Here is a 14,333-nt window from a genome sequence, read left to right on the forward strand (position 1 = left end):
TACATGTGATCCACACATACAAACTGTCTGGCTGGAACGTCTCCAAATCCGACTGGACTAGCTTCGGCAGAGACTTTGATTCTAAGATCCGATTCTTCTACTTTAACCTCAGAACTACCAAAAATTTGCCAACACAGACATCAAGACCATCAAAAAACACATTTCTAGAGGCGTTAGAAGAGACTACATACCAGACTGGAATGCAACCAGCGAGAGACTGTATGAGGAATGACGACCATATGGAGAATGGAAGATCAGAAGTCGCAGAAAACCTACTGCATAGCCTGTTTGAAGCGGGAAAGGTCAGATGGCAGAGTGTCACTAGAAATGAGCTTTAAACAAACTGGCAGGAAAGCGTGGAGCCTTCTAAAAAAATTAGTAGCCAAGTCTCACGTTCCACAAATGTCAGCCTTGACCAAATTGCCAACAGCATAGTGAAAGCTCATCATGTAAAGACTTTAGACTAATTAGTTTCATGAGTCACTCTCTCAAGCTACTTCTTAGGATAATTTTTAATAGAATCAAGCAGAAATGTGAAGACACAATGGGAAATAAACAATTCGGTTTCAGAGAAGGATTGGGAACAAAGGAAGCTTTGTTTTCATTTGTTTTATAGATTTTGAGAAGGCGATTGATAGGGTTCAACATGGTAGGCTGTTCAAATATCTAGAAATGATTGGAATAGATGATAAAGCTTCTATTCTGGTAGACGGCAAAAGAAACAGACAAAATTTGTATTCAAAGAGGTGTTAGACAGGGTTGTGTGTTGTCCCAAACTTTGTTTAACGTTTACTCAGAAATAATTTTTAACGAAGCCTTGGAATGGCCAGATGACACAACAAATATGCATCATGGCTGTAAGTTTCTACGATCTTCAATTCCTTTTAGATCGAGTCACTAGAGAATGCTCTAATAACGAACTAAGCATAAATACAACAAAGACAAAGTTACTTGTGGTTCGTAAACAAGACTTCGGCGCTATACAACTAATTGTCAATAATGAACCGATAACGAAAGTTAACCATTTTAAATACCTAGGATGTTGGATAAACGAGACACTAAATCCGGATGAAGAAATTAAAACTCGTTTAGAAATTGCAACAGGAGCATTTATGCAACTTAGATCTATTCTGAGCAATTCCCAGCTAAACTTACAGCTGAGAATTAAGTTCCTAAAATATTATGTGTATCCTGTATTACTGTATGGGTGTGAAACCTGGATTATGAAGGTTAATATGATGAACAAATTAGAAGCCTTAATAATACTAATAATATTAATTACATGTTAATACAATTAAAAATATTGGTTATTGTAATTTTAAGGAAAGATTTAATAAACAAAATAATTTAAAGCTTTATGTTAGTTAAGATTTAAAGTCCTAGCGCCATCTAGGAAAGAAATCTGAACTAGCAACTGACATTACAACCTATGTGTCGGTCATGTTTTGTTCTTAAAACAATAGTATTGCTTTATTGTTAATTCATTCTACAAATTGATGATTCAAATATCCTTTACTCAGAAATTTCACTACTTACTCAGCAACTAATTTTTTCGCAAAATTGCTAAAAATATATTTTAGGTACTGTAATTGTATTATAAGATTTTAAATAAGCAAAATATCTTTTGAGCGTTTTATGGTTGGGTTAGAATGGCTAGTCCGATCGTGACGTACAATACGTCATAGGAAAGAAGAGTGGATTGCGAATATGTTAAGACAGAAAAAACATCGCGGCATTGCGAAAAGGGCATTACATCACATATCTCCGTTATTATTGGTTCGATTGGAGCGCGTGATGAGTTAAATGAAAGTGGAGGTTATAACGAATATATTAAGACATTATAAACATAATGTCAAGTCAGAAGTGCACCAGATCATACTTTATATTTACTTGGTTTACATAGAAGAAGGTAATTATTTTAAAAATTTAATGAGTGTCTGTATCACTAGTCGTATATATTTGTCGTGTGTAATGCAAAATGTTACGTTTGTATTATATTGCTACTGTTTTAACGACTTGATTTAACAGAACCGACAAAAAAACTAGTGAAAATAGTTTACTTAAATGAGCTAAATCAATCGATTTATTCATTAATCATTTATTTATTCTTTATTTGCTCATAGGTCATATATGTATATGTATCTTGAGAAAGAATATTTTAAACCATTGAAAAATAAAATCTATAGGGGTAGATAATAAGTATATGATGAATAGGAAAATAACTAATCACGTACAGAATTGCACCCCTCTCCCGTATATTTAATATCTCTTTCATTAACATCCCGTATGTATTTTTTTTATACCCAAGAGTTTTTGCTTGTAGGTGTAGTGTTAGGCTCAATATTTTAAGTATATCCTAGCTCTAAAAGCCATGTATTTATAAATATTTATGTTACCTGTTCATCGCCGTCATCGTTGGTAGTTATTGAACCGTTACTTTTAGATTTCTTGATCAACGCCGCTTTTTGGATCACTCCCATAATGGCCCTTTTGGGAGAAGTTTCGGACACGCTGTACGTCCTTCCATTTCCTATTACCAAAAGGGGCTGTTGCGAAGCATCTTCTCGGTGACTGTTAAGATGTACATCGTGGACAAGACGAAGGGACCGAGATTCCCTAACTGTCGCTCTTCCAATCTGAAAAGAAGTAATTCTATTAAAATAATGCTCCCAATCACTATCTGCATAGTTTGTTTGATTCTTAGTTTCATTATAGTTTATTTACATGTTATTTAATACATGACAAAATTAACTTTAGTTTAATATCTATTTTTTACGTTAATGAAGAAAATAACCATATTAAGTATTTAAGTATTTAACCATATTAAGGAAAAAACACTGGTTCTTAATTGTACTAGTGCAAAGACATTTTTGCCCTCTGCTATAACGTGCAGCGTTTTGTTATCGTGACAAACATAAACATTAAAACCAATGCCATATTCAGTCCATTCTCTGTAAGTAAGTCTGAAATAATTGTGTATTTTATATTATTTTCAATATTTATTACATATTGGATTACCATACTTTTCAATAGCATTTATACATCAGGAAAAATACCACAAGAATGGCTTTCATCCACCTTTGTTACTATACCAAAAAAGATAAATGCCAAACAATGCAGTGATTACCGTACAATCAGTCTGATGAGCCATGTAGTGATAGTTCAAACACTCCTGACCATGGAGCTGCGCGAAGGCGGAGTCAAATTCACGTAAAGGCAGAAAGGTTCTATTGTAAGTGGAATTATACAGTGCATAGTACAATGCGTTTCGCATGGAAGTGGGGACTAAACCAAATTTCGTCTACTGCGCCGTGGTCAGGAGTGCTTGCACTGTCTCTACTGAAAATATTTCTGAAAATTATACACTCTAGAGTACACAGAAAACTGGAAATGGACATCAATAATACCCAGTTTAGATTCCGAAATGGACTTGGAACAAGAGAGGCGTTGTTTGCACTGAACGTTATGTCTCAAAGATGTCTTGACATAAATCAAGATGTATTCATGTGTTTCATAGATTACAACAAGGCCTTTGATAAAGTGCGGCATGATCACCTAATCAGACTCCTGACAGAAAAGAATTTAGATAAACGAGACATCCGACTAATAGCAAATATGTACTACAATCAGAAAGCAGTAGTGAGAGTAGAGAATAATACCACTGAAGAAATCGAAATAAAGCGAGGTGTGAGACAAGGGTGTATACTGTCACCAACCCTGTTTAATCTCTATTCCGAAGACGTAATGAATAGAACACTCTCTGAGCAATCCGTAGGTATTAAAATAAATGGTGTTAGATTAAACAATCTGAGATTTGCCGACGACACCGTTCTGATCGCAGAAACACTTGAAGAGCTACAAACATTGGTGAATAAGATAGCAGACTGCAGCGAAGAATATGGACTATCTTTGAACATAAAGAAAACTAAATTTATGGTAATATCGAAATCAACACAAAATGTCCAAAATTTATATTTACACAATGAAATTATCGATCGAGTTAGCAAATACAAATATTTAGGCACTTTTATAAATGAAGACAACGATAGCTCAGCAGAAATCAAAATAAGAATAGAAAAAGCCAGATCCATATTCACTAAAATGAAGAGAGTGTTCTGCGGAAGAGATTTGAGCCTTGAAATGAAACTTCGCCTGATGAGATGTTACGTACTTTCTGTGCTGTTCTACGGAATGGAGTCATGGACGTTGAAAAAGATTGATACCAAAAAATTAGAGGCATTTGAACTGTGGATGTATCGCAGAATCCTGAGAATATCATGGACCGAGAGAGTCACAAATGTCGAGGTCTTGAGAAGAATGAATAAAGAAAAGGAAGTCATATTTACGATCAAAAAACGAAAACTGCAATACTTGGGACACATTACAAGAGGCGAAAGATATGAACTGCTTCGAATAATTATGCAAAGGAAAATAGCAGGAAAAAGGTCCATAGGAAGAAGACGAAACTCCTGGCTAAAGAATCTACGGGAATGGTATAGCTGTAGCAGCAACGAATTGTTTCGGTCAGCAGTTTCGAAAATACGTATAGCCCTGATGATCGCCAACCTTCGGAACGAAGATGGCACTTGAAGAAGAAGAAGGATTACCATATATGCCAGGGTCTGGAAAACGGCGGAATAGAAGCTATTGAAGAACGGAATGATTTATTATACTGGATATATTGTGATATTGTGATAGAACGAACGTACCAATATAACGTGGTTGAAGCGGTAAGGAAGACCATAAAAAGATCAGTACCTAGTTTTACCCCCTTTCAAATATCATTACGAGAATACAAATTAATACTAATATAGGGAAACTAAGCATTATTGAAGAGTATGCTTTTACAGCTGGAAAAGAAATAGGAAACTTCACGAATGATACGACACTCTAGGTAAACAATAAAAAAACGTTCTTATGGGAATGAGTGACTATATTACCAAGACGGCAAAGAGGATGAGGTGTGTTGGAAAGTATGAGGATTGTAATGAAAGTAATGAGGAGCTAGAAATGAGCGGACTGAAACCATAATTTATTGAAATATAGCAAACTTACTCTAGAGCAGAGATAACATAAGATCACAATCCAGTAATCCAGTAGTAGCAAAAGTTAATATGAGACCGAAAATAACATCCAAACATTTTTAAAAACAAGAAATGAGTCACAAAAATAAAATGAAAGAATATGAAAATTAGAAGAACTCACCAGTCATTGCAAGGATTAAGCTAGAAGGGCGCTAAGAGTCCCCCCACTTAGACTTTCGGGTTCAAGAGATCGAACGCATCCCCGAAACCCGTTTTTACTTGCGCTCTTATTGTTGCTGCCATTTACAAGTACGTTTATTTGTGTAACATTGTTATATCATACATTATTTGTTGCAAATTCATATTATTTGTACTAAACTATATTTCATATTGTGCCGCGTGTTAAATATTTTAGCTATTTGAGAACATTTTGCGTTTATTTATGATTTACCTTATCATGTATTTATATATTTACTTCTGATTCTATTTCATTTGGTTTTTTTGTCTTTTTAACGTGTATAATAAATAATTGATACCCTTATTTTTTTCTATATTCAACCATAGCAATTGAATTCTCAAATTATTTTGTTATTAATGTAATTTCAACGCCTATTTATCGACTTGGTTCGGCTACCTGTATGCGGATAATTTATCCATGGTCTGCGATGGTTAATATTATATAGTTCTTTTGTAAGATTCTGACTATTTTGTATTAGTAGTATTTTGTAGTAGTGTCGCTTTGTATAATCACCTTTGTAATAATTATCATCTACAAATAAATATTTGTTATAGTAGGGTGACATCGCATATTTTAATTTTGTAGATATTTAATGGAGTAGAAATAACTTTAAATGTGATTAAAGCTATTTTCTTGTGTTTGTATTAATTATTGTGATTAATGTTTGTATTTTGACAACGATTTCCGAAGTGGAAATTGAAACGTCAATAAACTTATTTTAACTTTCAATTGTGGCTTATTCCCAATAAAATAGTATCTAATGTAAATGTGATTCTCTGTTTTTATTTCACTTGTTTCAAATACAGATTAGTGTAGGCTCTTTGATTATTTTCTTTGTATATCGTAATATACATATTCAACTAGAAGGGGGGAAACCAGCGTGTTCTATAAAAAAATCCAGACCTCCTTTCTAATGTCCTGATGTGTTATATAGAGATCATCGTATGTGCAGAAAGCAACGACTATAAAGCAAGAATAGATATCATACGAAGTTTTCCAAAGAAGATCAAAGAAAATGTATAAAAACAGATACAAACGAAAGAAATTTTATATACACTTGACAGAATATAAATAAATAATAAAATAAAGCAACAGTAGAGTGGGTAGAAGGTGATAATGGAATCACAAATAATAAAGTATAAGTGATTTATGCTACAAAACACTCTAAAGATGGACAAGTTACATGGCCAGATAAAATATCAATAGAACATTGACACATGAAAACATTTTGGTAGATCTGTAACAACAATAACATTAAATATGTTGATGATACGGTCATTTTTGCAAATGACATGAAAGAGTTATAACGCATACTACAATACAAATACAACATCTACGAACATTAGCAGAAATTAACTTGACAAAATAAAAACTATGACATTTTTAAAACAGTCAAGAAATGTAGAATGCCTTAAAATAAAAAAAGGGAAACTTACACCTGATCTCACCATCAAATCAAAAGTATATAACCTAACAGATATTATCTATTATATATATATATATATATAATATACACGTACTTTCACGTTTTCCTGTATATTTAGATATAGAGGATACTCACACACATATTCGAAATACGAGACAGCAAGTTTATCGTTCGATCATCTTCGATCATCAGGCCCGTCATCACTTAGTAACATGTTACCGAAACTTGTTAGCAACATGTTTCTAATAACATGTTGATAGCTTTTATGTTGACCGTTGAACGTCCTTATTTGGGCTGCAAGTAATAATGTTGTGAATTTATTAATTGTTATGTCTTTAATTTATAATGTCTTTACTAATTTATTATATTGTTCCTACTTTAATTTATTAAAAGGCACGATAATTTATATAAGTTTATTTATCACTACATATACAATAATTTATTAGTAGGCGAGCGTAACAATAATATCACGAGCGCGAATCTTCTTTATTAACTGTCCCTTCCAAATAAAGTTCCGTTATTATATACCAGTGCCGTTATCTCGAATAGTCTAAAACCTTCGATGGCGAAACGGTAAAGGCAAACTTGATTTCCCTCGCATCGCTTCTGGAAGGTCGCTCAGGTAAATCGAGGCCTCTCGTAAACTCTACAACATATTAGATTAAAAACATGTTTTAAAGGTTAAAACTATGACTCATATTTTTACGTAACATTGCCCCCCTCTCAAAAGATGGTTCCTCCTGGAACCTTGTTGGGACTAGAACTGGAACGGTATGCTGGTATCGGCAACTGGACCCTCTTTTACAACTTCCAGTTGTATAAAAATGACAAGGGACGGTTTTCTCTCCGCACCAGTAACTATGCGGATTGCAACAGACTAACACCTGGACTTCGGTGTCTTTAAAGATCTCCTCCACCATATTTCGGATAACTCTCCAATCTAATTGGCGGCACTCCAACTTTGGCATGGCTAACTTTTGCACGTCGGACTCTAGTACGTGCCCTCTCAATTGAAGTAAGGCTTCCCATACATCTCGGTAGGTAGGTTGGTCACGGGCAGTGTCTTTTGTTACCAGGTAGAAAAGGTAACGTGATGCATCTTGGAGTTTCAAGGTTTTACCGGGAGCTGGCACTTGGCATTGAAGTTCTGCAACTCGACCAAACTTCCTTCGAAAGACGGATGCCAACCCTGGTGCGTCTTTGATACTGGCCGGGATGGTAAGGGCCAGCGAGTAGTCATCGGGGAGCTCGAGTAGATCTTGCTTTTCTTCAGTGGTAACACCATGTCTCGCTTTACCGGTACCTCCATAGGCACCCATGAATTCCTCAAACGTGAGGTCAAACACATCTTGGACTTGGTTTACTTCCACTTCTTCATCTACGTCGTGGTCACCTTCGAAAGATGCCAACCGGTTATGGTGTACTATCATCGGCTTTCCCCTCGGAATCTTGCTTATTCGGTAGATGACATCGTTGATCTTCTCCATGATGAGGTATGGACCTTCCCAAAACTGCTGCAATTTGGGAGAACAACCTTTTCGCTTCTTGGGATTATACAGCCATACTTTGTCGTTCTTCTTAAAGCAACCCTTTTCGGCTTGTGTATCGTACCGTTTCTTCATTCGGTCGCTAGCGATCTGAAGGTGGGAACGGACTAACTCATGTACATCGTCCATTCTTCTTCGTAATTCGATCACATAATCTTCACCCGCTACATCTTCTCCAGGTCGACATCCAAACTCGAGATCACAAGGCTCCTCAACTTGCTCCCCAAGGTAGTCGCATTTCGCGTCCGAATAGGACTTTGGCTGGTGTCTGGCCTGTTGATTCGTTAACAGCAGATCTGTAGGCCATTGTGAAGAACGGAAGGTATTGGTCCCAGTCTCGCTGATGATCGGACACCATCTTTGTCAAATACTTGCCAACTGTCCTATTCATTCGTTCTACCATACCATCCGATTGCGGATGATACGCGGTAGTTCTTGTTTTCTTCATGCCTAGTCTATCACATATACCTTGGAATAGATCACTTTCGAAGTTCCTGCCTTGGTCACTATGGATCTCCAAAGGCACTCCAAATCGGCTGATATATTCTTGGATCAACTTATCTGCAACGGTGGCGGCCTTCTGGTCTGGAAGTGCGTAAATCTCGACCCACTTAGTGAAGTAATCCATTACTACCAACATGTACTTGCCCCCATTTTCACTTTCTGGAAATGGCCCTGCAATGTCCAAAGCTATTCTTTCAAACGGGCTTCCAACATTATATTGTCTCATAGGAGCTCTCCTTTTTCGGTGAGGCCCGTTACTCGTAGCACAAATAGTACATTTCTTACACCAGTCTTTTACGTCGTTGGAACTGTTCATCCAATAAAACCGTCCCCGAATTCGCTGAAGGGTTTTTCTTACACCAAAATGCCCTCCCGATGGACTGTCGTGTAACTGACGAAGTACTTCGGCTATTCTGCTCTTTGGGATCACCAACTGTCTTCTCTTCTCTGAACCGTCATCATTTTCCAGGACTCGTTTGAGCAAGCCATCTTCGATGATAAATGAGTCCCACTGGGCCCAATACGTCTTAACTACTGAGCATAGGTTTGATATTTCCTGCCAAGGTGGTCGACGGTTTTCCTCTTTCCATTTTCGGATTTTCTGTATAACTGGATCTCTCTCTTGCTCTTCCCTGATCTTAGTAGGCGTCCAGTCGTCGTTGACAATCGTCGTTCTTAGCACTGCCGCTTCCTTGGATTCCGTTTTGTTGCAGTGGGAACACTCTGCTGAGCATGGCCTTCTGGAAAGAGAATCAGCGTTTCTGTGGCTAACTCCGGCCCGGTGCTCAATCTTAAAATCGTATTCTTGGAGTCGTTCGATCCACCTGGCTATCTGACCCTCTGGATTCTTAAACTGCATCAACCACTTAAGGGCGGCATGGTCGGTTCGGATTAGAAACTTTCTGCCATAGAGATATTGATAGAAGTGCTCTACTGATTTAACTACTGCTAGAAGTTCTCTTCTCGTGACGCAATAATTCCGCTCAGGTTTTGAAAGAACTTTACTAAAATATCCGAGGACTCGTTCCTGTCCTCCTTGAATCTGAGACAGCACTCCTCCAATTCCCACATTACTTGCATCCGTATCTAAGATGAACTCTCCTTCTGGCAGTGGATACTCCAAAATTGGTGCTGTTATTAAATGCTTTTTCAACGTTTCAAAGGCATTTTGGCAGTCTATATCCCAGCGGTATTCTCTTGATTCCTCTGTAAGTCGCGTTAATGGCTTAGCGATATCTGCAAACTTCTTAATAAACCTCCGGTAGTAAGTACATAGTCCAAGAAAACTTCTCACTTGATGTTTGTCAGTTGGTTTTGGCCATTCCTTAATGGAATCGATTTTTCCCTTATCCACGGCCACTCCTTCTTTACTGACTATATGACCCAGATAATTGACTTTACCTTGAAATAGCTGGCACTTCTTGGGGTTTAGCATCAATTGGGCAGCTTTAAGTCGATTAAAAACGTTTTCTAAATTCCTCAAATGATCTTCGAATGTCTCCCCCAAGACGATTATGTCATCTAAATAAACCAGGCATGTTTTCCAAGATAACCCTCTCAACACATTTTCCATAAGCCTCTCAAATGTCGCAGGAGCATTACAGAGTCCAAATGGCATAACGTTGAATTGCCACAATCCAGATCCTGTGGTGAAGGCTGTCTTTTCTTTATCTACTGGGTCCATTTCTACCTGCCAGTATCCAGACTTCAAATCCAAAGTAGAAAACAATTTACTTCCAGCCAATGTGTCCAATGTGTCATCGATCCGAGGCAGAGGATAACTATCTTTCTTGGTAACGTTGTTCAGCAAACGGTAATCCACACAGAACCTCGTCGTTCCGTCTTTCTTCTTAACCAGGACCACCGGAGAGACCCATGGGCTCGTAGAAGGTTCTATCACCCCGTCTTTCTTCATTTCCTGAACAATCGTTTCAGCTTCCTCTCTTTTCGCCTGTGGTAATCGTCGAGCTGTTTGACGAATTGGCTTAGCATTACCAGTATCAATTTTATGCTTGACAACGGTAGTTCTTCCCGTCTTTCCTCCTTTCGGTACGAAAATATCACGATACTGCCGAAGAAATTCCCTTAATTTCCTTTTCTCCATCTGATTTAGAGACTGTCCTGCAACTGCAACCATTTGGTCGAATTTGTCGTTGGAATTATCAGATGTTGTCGCCTGACGGATTATGGATGTCACAGGTACACAAGTTCCTACCTTTGTCTCTTTCTTGATGGTCACTGGGTAGTCGTTGACATTGATAAGTCTCACAGGAATTTCTTTAGCCGAAGTCACCAATTCCTTTCCAATTATGATTCCACGGCCAACCTCATCGTCGTGGTTCCAAGGCTCCATCATAACAGGTGTCCCTTCGTCTACAATTCCCTGTAGTCGCGCTACTATGATCGTTTCGCTTCTCGCAGGCACGACTGTATCTTCTGTAATGGCTGCTTGCACGGTGTTGTCATTATGTGGATGAAGAAATACCTCCTCGTTGCCAACCTTGATTACCTTATTCTTAAAATCCAATTGGAATCCATGCATATTCATTACGTCCATTCCTAATATAACATCCTCTTCGATGTCAGCAACTATAACAGTATGGACGAACTTTTCTGCTCCAACTCCCAATTGTACCTGGATTTCTCCATGAATGTTGGCATTTTCACCTGTAGCGGTCCGAAGTCGCAACCTCGTTGGTAATAGTTTCTTACGGTTGTTTATAACTGTTGGGCGTATAATGGTTCTGGTCGCTCCGGTATCCACCAACAACGTATGCTTTTTACCATTTATGTCTCCATCTACATATACACTATCTTCACGACATTTCAAAGAAGCTATTAGTATAAGAGGGTCTTTGGAAGAGTTCCGGGTCGAAGCTGCCCCCCTAAGGTTGACTCGTTCTGGTTTTCCTGATGGTGAGTTTCTTGATTTTATGGTCTTCTTTTTCTTGCATGTCATGCTTTTCATCAAATTAAAGAGCTGGTCAAGTTTATCTTCGTCTCCTTCCTCTTTTACAGTCCTAACTTTACTGTACCCGCCAGAGGCCTGCGTAGCTGACTCGTATTCGAGGGCGGCGGATAGGACATCAACCAGCGTCTTGTGGCGAGCTAATCGCAGTGTTCTCTGCATTTCATGATCACGAAGACCATCAATAAACGTTTGAACGGCCAATTTTTCCATCATGTCTTCGGGAGCTGTTGGATAAGCATATCGTACTAATCTGGCAATATCTACCTCATATTCTTGAAGAGCTTCATCTTTCTTCTGTCTACGATTTTTAAGCTGTGACTGATATACATGCTCCAAATGTTCGTGGCCATATCGCATATTTAACCTCTTCTTCAGTTGTTCGAAATTATCGGTCTCCTCTACGGCTATGGTCTGAAGCACATCTAAGGCATCTCCTCGAAGAGCGATAGTCAGGTTTACAGCCTTTTCTTTTTCAGACCATCCATTTGCTCTTGCGGCTGATTCGAACTGTTTCATGTAGTTGTTCCATGATGATTTTCCGTCGAAAGTTGGGACTTTCACATGGACAGAACCTCCACTTCCTTCAAATTTCGGTCGTGTTTCCAACTTACATTTCGTCTCGTCTTCTTTTGTCTCCACTGTAATCGGATTGTTACCTCTCTCTGCTGTCCCTGTTTCCTCCATCTTCCTTTCCATCTCTTTCCATATCTTTTCTTCGAAGGCCAACATATCGGCAGCAACTTGGTCTTTTAACGAAGACATTCTATCGTCGAGGGCAGACATCTCAGAAGTGACTTTAGAGATGTTAGCAGAAACTTTACTTTCCAGAGAAGAAATCTCGTTAGAAACTTTGTTTTCTAATGAAGCGATGTCGCCGGATACTTTGTTCTCCAATGATGCGATGTCACCAGAAACTTTCGAAATATCGCCAGAAACTTTATTCTCCAATGATGCGATGTCACAGGAAACTTTGTTCTCTAATGATGCGATGTCACCAGAAACTTTCGAAATCGACGAGATAACAGCAATATGCTTGTCTTCAAATATATAAGTTTCCGGATCCAAACCTTCTTCTTTTAAAGCGTTCTTTAGTCGTTGAACTAAATCAGCCTTTTTCCCGGTAGAAGCTAATTCCCTATCTTCAAGATGCCTTCTTAAATCCGTAACTGTGAGCTCATAAATCGTAGCCATGTTCACAATTTATTTTATGTTCACTTGTATTATTATTATAAGTCTAATTTATGTTCGATCTCACTCTGACACCATTTGTTGTGAATTTATTAATTGTTATGTCTTTAATTTATAATGTCTTTACTAATTTATTATATTGTTCCTACTTTAATTTATTAAAAGGCACGATAATTTATATAAGTTTATTTATCACTACATATACAATAATTTATTAGTAGGCGAGCGTAACAATAATATCACGAGCGCGAATCTTCTTTATTAACTGTCCCTTCCAAATAAAGTTCCGTTATTATATACCAGTGCCGTTATCTCGAATAGTCTAAAACCTTCGATGGCGAAACGGTAAAGGCAAACTTGATTTCCCTCGCATCGCTTCTGGAAGGTCGCTCAGGTAAATCGAGGCCTCTCGTAAACTCTACAACATATTAGATTAAAAACATGTTTTAAAGGTTAAAACTATGACTCATATTTTTACGTAACAATAAGTAACATTTTTATAGCACAGTCTGACGAAAATGATGTACTTCTCGCGGTTGCCGCTTGTGTGCTTTTAGCGCGCAAAGTTGAAAATAAAAAGAGGAGATTTTGGATATGCTCTACTTTATGTTCATGAAATAAGTATTGTGGCAGTGATATAACTTAAAAGTTGATGACTCTAGTTCATTAAATGGTTAACTTCAATTTTGAATTTTTGATTAGTCAAGTTGCTCATAAAATATAAAAAAAAAACACTCGATTAAGGGACACAATACCTATACAAGAACGACTAGCTGTTACTCTTAGGTTTTTAGTCACAGGAGAATCTTACCACAGTTTGATGTATTTAGTGTACACAGTATTAGGTAGGAATGAATCTAGTGAATATTTCACTTTAAACAAACTATTAAAATATAACATAATGACGGTATTAGATTTTTATTTCGATACAGGGTAACGACAAGCAGCTTATACGTATTTGGACCTCTTTAGGTCTCGTCAGAGCGGTATAGCCACTATGAACAATAGTTATCAAAATAACTATATACGGACGTAACTACGCCATCTAAAAACAAAAACAGAAATCAAATGATTTCTACCTGGCGAAACCGAATTCAAATTTTTACCATTGTGCCTTCTAAAACTTGCAAAGCAAACAGCTTGATAAATTACTCGGCAAGGGAATCTAAAATTTGCATTTCACATGCCGTTCATCATGGTCAAAATTCGTAGTGAATTCAGTTTCTGGTACTCCAAACGGAGTAAAGTAATAAAACATAATGACGGTATATCCTGTATAGTTCAGAGTTGTATCTTCTTCGCCATATTCGGTTTTCTTTTGTGCCCTTATATATGTGTCGCAAGATTTTTCTTTCGAAGGTGGCTAACAACGTTTCCTCTCTTTTAGTGAGTGTCCAGGTTTCTGAGCCGTATGTGAGTACCGGTCTTATTAGGG

General features: G+C 37.5%; 1 protein-coding gene across 1 annotated transcript in view; it reads right to left on the bottom strand.

Annotated features, from left to right (window-relative positions):
* The window catches only part of tinc (transmembrane protein tincar), a 613,917-nt gene that overhangs the window by 74,054 nt on the left and 525,530 nt on the right, over positions 1-14,333 (bottom strand). Inside the window, exon 9 of the mRNA XM_072523412.1 lies at positions 2,397-2,636. Coding sequence (XP_072379513.1) covers positions 2,397-2,636 — 240 coding nt within the window. The remainder of the gene's footprint in view (positions 1-2,396; positions 2,637-14,333) is intronic.

Source organism: Diabrotica undecimpunctata, chromosome 2 (genome assembly GCF_040954645.1).
Source record: "Diabrotica undecimpunctata isolate CICGRU chromosome 2, icDiaUnde3, whole genome shotgun sequence".
Lineage (NCBI taxonomy): Eukaryota > Metazoa > Arthropoda > Insecta > Coleoptera > Chrysomelidae > Diabrotica > Diabrotica undecimpunctata.